General features: G+C 43.9%; 1 protein-coding gene across 1 annotated transcript in view; it reads left to right on the top strand.

The window, feature by feature from the left end:
- The first annotated feature begins 1,430 nt into the window (after positions 1–1,430).
- The window catches only part of CSUI_002759 (uncharacterized protein), a 7,898-nt gene continuing 4,230 nt past the window's right edge, over positions 1,431–5,098 (top strand). Inside the window, exons 1-2 of the mRNA XM_068062958.1 lie at positions 1,431–2,977; positions 3,691–4,853. Of these exons, the coding sequence (XP_067925065.1) occupies positions 2,783–2,977; positions 3,691–4,853 (1,358 nt within the window). The 5' untranslated portion in view covers positions 1,431–2,782. The remainder of the gene's footprint in view (positions 2,978–3,690; positions 4,854–5,098) is intronic.

Below are 5,098 nucleotides of genomic sequence, written 5' to 3'. Positions count from 1 at the left end.
GTGTCAGTGGGGCGGGTGACGTCTTGGGGGGCTTTCGTGAAGAAAAATTCTCGTAGAAAGGCCTTTTATGAAGGAAGAGAACCCCCAGTTGAAAGGAATGAAGTAGACAAGACAACATGCATGAGTTTTAGTGAGGGGTACAGCCAAGAAAGTCCTTAGTTAAGGAGAGGCTTTGCTCTTGACACACAGCTGTTGAGAAGAACTACCAAACCAACCCTCACTATTCCTCCTTGCCTCAACTGTCCGCTGACCTTGTGTACCCCCCTTCTAGTGTTCACGTTCATTCATTCTTTCTTTCTTTGTTTTGAAAAATTGCTCTACTAAAGATCTTCAAGCCCAGTGTATGACAGTTTCGGAGTCTCTTTGCTTTTGTTTAGCGTCTTTCCCTTCTTCCGTTTCTCATTAGCTAGGAATCATTCCTTTACCTTACCTCTGTACAGGGTTACTTTCAACATTCCTACTTTTCATCTTCACAGCTAAGAAATTCTCGTGCTGTCGTATCTATTGTCAGAGATTATCTATACTCGATCGCTAGCTGCCCGAACTACCACCAGGATAGCTCAGCCTTAGAGAGGCCTTCATGTGGCTATCGTCTTTCTCTCTTCATGCGTGTTCATCATGGCGAAAACACGATAAATAGACCTAAGATTCTTGACGGGTTCGTGTCATAACCCGTTGATGGAGGTTTCTCATCTACATGCACATTCCCTGCATACATACAGATAAAGCCCGTCACAACAGTTCCTTTTTAGCTAGTTAGTAGTTGGCTAGTCGTGTGTGTGTGCGTTTACTTGCCCCTACCGCCGTAGGTCGCGGAGGGACCGCGTACCACCTACCTATCACCTTATATGTGGACAGAGGGGTCTTTTCTTCTCTTCTTTCTTCTTTCTTCTTTCTTCGAACTCTCCCCTTCATATTTTCGAAAGAGAAATGACTTACAATTACAGGGAAAAGCTTTCTTTCGTTTTAACGCCTCATCATTCTTCTTCCTCTTCCCTTCGACTGCTAGCCACCGCTAAAGCTGCTCGCATCCTCCTCCCTGCCGTCCCTCCTGCCCCCCCCCCCNNTCTTTCTCTGTCTCTCTTTCTCTTTTTTCTTTCTGTCTCTCAAAACTCTTTTCCTCTCCCCTCTCCATCCCTTTGATGACGACCCAGCTTGGACGTGTGTTATGAAATTTCTTTCTCCCTGCCTGTGCCAACAAAGAGTGGCGATTCCTCGCGCTGTCTGTTGACGTAGAGGGGGGGTGGGTTGAGGAGCTGTACATACATACACACACACCTAGTTGATCGGTGCTTATTGCTCTGAGAGGACGAGAGAAGAAAGCGAAGGAGAGAGAGGCAGAAAGAGGAAGAACCCAGAGTAGACCAGCAGTATCGAAGCCGTTAGCTTCGCGTGTGCGTTTACTCAATACTCTTTCTTTCTAGTCGTTACACTGAAGTGTGCGACAGGTTACTCGTCTTTGCATTAGCTTCTTTCAACTTTTTCTTGAATCCTCGTCTTTTTTCTTCTTTTTTTCATTCATCATTCCCTCTCTCTTTTAACTCCCTCCAAGCAGCTGGAGTGACAAGCGGCGAGAATTTCGTTCTTCATTCCTTGCCGCTTCCACTCCCCCCTGCCTGGCTCGGGGGCGTTTCTCTCCTCTCGCAGGGGAGGCACTCCTCGGTGAATGAGCCGCTGCTCTTGGCCGGGCCCCCTTGCTTTTTGTTCTTTTTCTTTCTTCTTTTCTTTGAGTCCATCACACTCCGCATTGTAAATGAAGTTTCTCATGAGCTTGTCGTAGAGCCATCAAACAAAAGAATAGGAGGAGGGACTTACATCGCAGAGAGCTCAGCAGCTTCGTACCGCCTCTCGTTGAGGAGAAGGAAGAAAGTGAGGAGGAGGAAAGACGAGATGATCTAGTGAGAAAGTTCCCTCGAACCACTCTGTGTTCTCTCTTTCTTTCTTTTCTTTTTCTTCTTTCTTTCTCTCTTTCTTCTTTCCTTTTCTCCGCTGTTTCTTCAAGAAAGAGAGTCAAAACAGGACGGAGCGAACGGTAAAAGAGAAGAAGTCTCTTTTCATCTTTCTTCTCATTCGCCTCTTCTTTCTTCTCTCCAGTAGAAGGTGTGTTTTCTCTCCATCCCCAGGAACGTGCTCATTCCAAGCGCAGCGGGGCCTTCGCTTTTCACTCTCCTTTTCTTTCTACAGTTGATAGAGATCAATTAGTCAGGAGAGGGACACTTTTTTCTTTCTTTCATCATCGGTAAACTCAATGGGTGTACAGCTATCTTCTTTCATATCCAGACTTCTCCTCTTCCGTCAATATCTATAGACGTACACCATGAAGAAATCTAGCAAACAGATCGTATGAGAAAGGAGGAATCTCTGTTCTTCTTGGAATGAAATCTTTCCTCATAGATAACCGAATGAAGGGAAGGTGAAGAAGATCTTAAAAGAAATTTTCTCCTCTTTTCTTCTACATGCAAAACAACACGTCGGTCAAGAAAGACCAAAGAAAGAAGCGTTAAGAAATCCTCGTCTTCTTATCCATTTTCTTTCTCTTCTTCACTTCTCGGTGCGAAGAGTCTATCGAATCCTTCAGGTAGCGGTTCTATCTCAGTCTCCCATACATGCTGGTATCTAAGCTCTCTTTCTTTCCTTCCGCTCTATATAGCTAGTTAACTAGCTAGCTAACTAGCTATTAGCCTACGCCTTGGGAAGTGAGAAGCTCTGAAGTGGAACGTGGAAGAGAGTCTGGTAAGAAGAAAGAACAAGAAGAAGGAGAGACGAAGAAAGGAATACAAAGATGGACGAGGAGATGAACCACGTGAAGATGAAAGAAAGAGAAGAAGAGGAAGAGGCAGGGGGGGAGATCAAGACGAGAGATGGGGAGGACAAGCTCCTTCATACATCATCTTCTTCTTCTTCGGTTCTCTCAGATACTCTCACTAATCTTATGTGCTTCGTTACAAACTCTTTCTTCTCCTATCAGCTTGAACAGGTATGTAATAGACTTATCAACTAGAGGCACACAGACCCTCTTTCTCTCTCATTCAGAATCCTTGTCTCTCCATGCCATCTTTCATCCTTCTGTTTACTTATCTATTTATACGGCGCTGTTGTCTCTCTCTTTCTATACATAGGTCCGTCAGGGTGTATATACACCTACATAGATGTATGTCCCGTGGTACACGAACATCTGTATGCGCTGCTCGTGCATACGACGAGGGTGATGTGAGGTGTATGTACACCTGCGTGGCGCTGATGGATGTACCGAATCACTTAGGCAGATGAAGAAGACGAAAGAACATGGAGGAGAAATGACTTACACCCCCCCCCTCTAAGATTGGTGGACAGATTAAGTTGCTGATCAATCCCTTTCATCTTTTCTTCTTTCCTTCCCACTTCATTTTATGCCAAACCTTTTCTCGCTCGAAACATCAAGAAGATAAGACATTTTTCCTTCTTCTTGTCTGCCTATCCACGTACCTCTCTCTTTATCATCTCTTCATGACTTTGAAAAGACGGAGAGTGAAATATTTCTATCTATATATCAATCATTGATCTATCTATCTATCTATCAGAAGAAGAAGAAGAGAGGTGAAGGAGACGTGTGTGGAGATGTATGTATACTTTCGATACGTAAACGTCTCTATAGGTGGACGTGTCGATCCCGCTGTCTCACTATTTGCATGTTGGCTTGTACTTTTTCAGCAGGAGTCTCTACACCGAAGGAAAATGAGAGATGAGGAAGAAGAAGAAGAAAGCTATACCAAGCCCGTAATGAACGAGAAAGAAGAAGTTACTTCTCTTGCTCTAGAGAAAGAAGAGAATAATGGAGCTAGAAAACAACGGAGATCTTTTCTATCTTCTTCGGAACATCCTCGACAAGAAGAAGAAGGAGACCAGCCTTCTTCACTATCTTCTACAGATCTAGAGGAAGAGCTGTCTTCTTCCACTTCTCCTCACCTTCCTTGTCACCTTAAGTTCTCTCCTTCTTCTTCTTCTCCTTCTTCAGCTTCTTTTCAACGTGACGATCTTAAAGTAGGAGGAGGAATGCACATCGATTCTAGCGCCTGCAGCTCACCATCGACACGGCCAAGCCACACTCACTCTCTCGCCTATTCAACGACTGACTCGGTAGAAGCTTCTTCCTCCCCTTCAAATAAAACAGAAGATGAAGAAGAAGAAGATGAAAGAGAAGAAGAAGCAGGTGGCGGGGATACACAAGAGAGTCAGCTTGGTCATTGCCAAAGGTCTTCTTCACGACTTCTCCTCTCTTTTTCTCATTCGCAGGAATGTGAAGGGGATTCTTCTCTCCTCTTCTCGACTTTTCCAAACAACTTTCTTTTCTCTTCTTCTTCTTCTGTGAAAGAGGGGACAACTGAAGAAAGAGAAGGTCAAAGTGGATCGTCTTCTCTATCACCTAGAAAGACACATCAAGAAGAGGCCCGTAGAGGGGAGTCTCCTCGGAATGAATCGAAAGAATCGAGTGTCTCCTCTCCTGTCTCTGAGGCAATCGACTTGCAGTCTGGGACTTTAGCTTCACAAAATGAGGATTCTCAAGAGAAGAAGGAAGAAACACTGGGTCAAGAAAGAGAAGAAGAAAAAGCAAGGAAAGTCAAAGAAAAGAAAGACAGAGATGATGGAGGGGAGAAAGGAGAAGAAGATCGTCTTCTTCCTAAGATGAAGAAGAGAGAAGAACAAGAGGAGGAAGAGAGAAAAGAGAAGAAAGAAGATGAAGTCGAGCGTTTAACTCGGATGGTGAATGACTACCATTCGGCTTATATACGAGTATTAGAAGAAAGAGATTTTCTAATGAAGCAAATACGCCACCGCATCTTCACTCTATCAGATGGCGAAATGGCCAAACTCAAGTCAGTTCAAAGAAGACGTTCACCCGAGATGATCAATAGAATGCATGCATGCATATACATATATATTGTATGTAGGCACGTGTATACATATATATGTATATATATATATATATATAGTTTGTATGTTTGCATGTGGTGAGGGTGTGTGTATGTTACGGTAGAGAGACTTATACGGTGTAAGGAAGAGTAAAGGAGGGGTGAATGAAGACTTTCTCTCTCAATCTCTTTCTTTCCTTCTTTTTTCT

The sequence above is a fragment of the Cystoisospora suis genome (genome assembly GCF_002600585.1).
Source record: "Cystoisospora suis strain Wien I chromosome Unknown contig_1151, whole genome shotgun sequence".
Classification (NCBI taxonomy): Eukaryota; Apicomplexa; class Conoidasida; order Eucoccidiorida; family Sarcocystidae; genus Cystoisospora; species Cystoisospora suis.
Note: the sequence above shows the minus strand (reverse complement) of the source record. Positions and strands in the feature narration are given on the sequence as shown.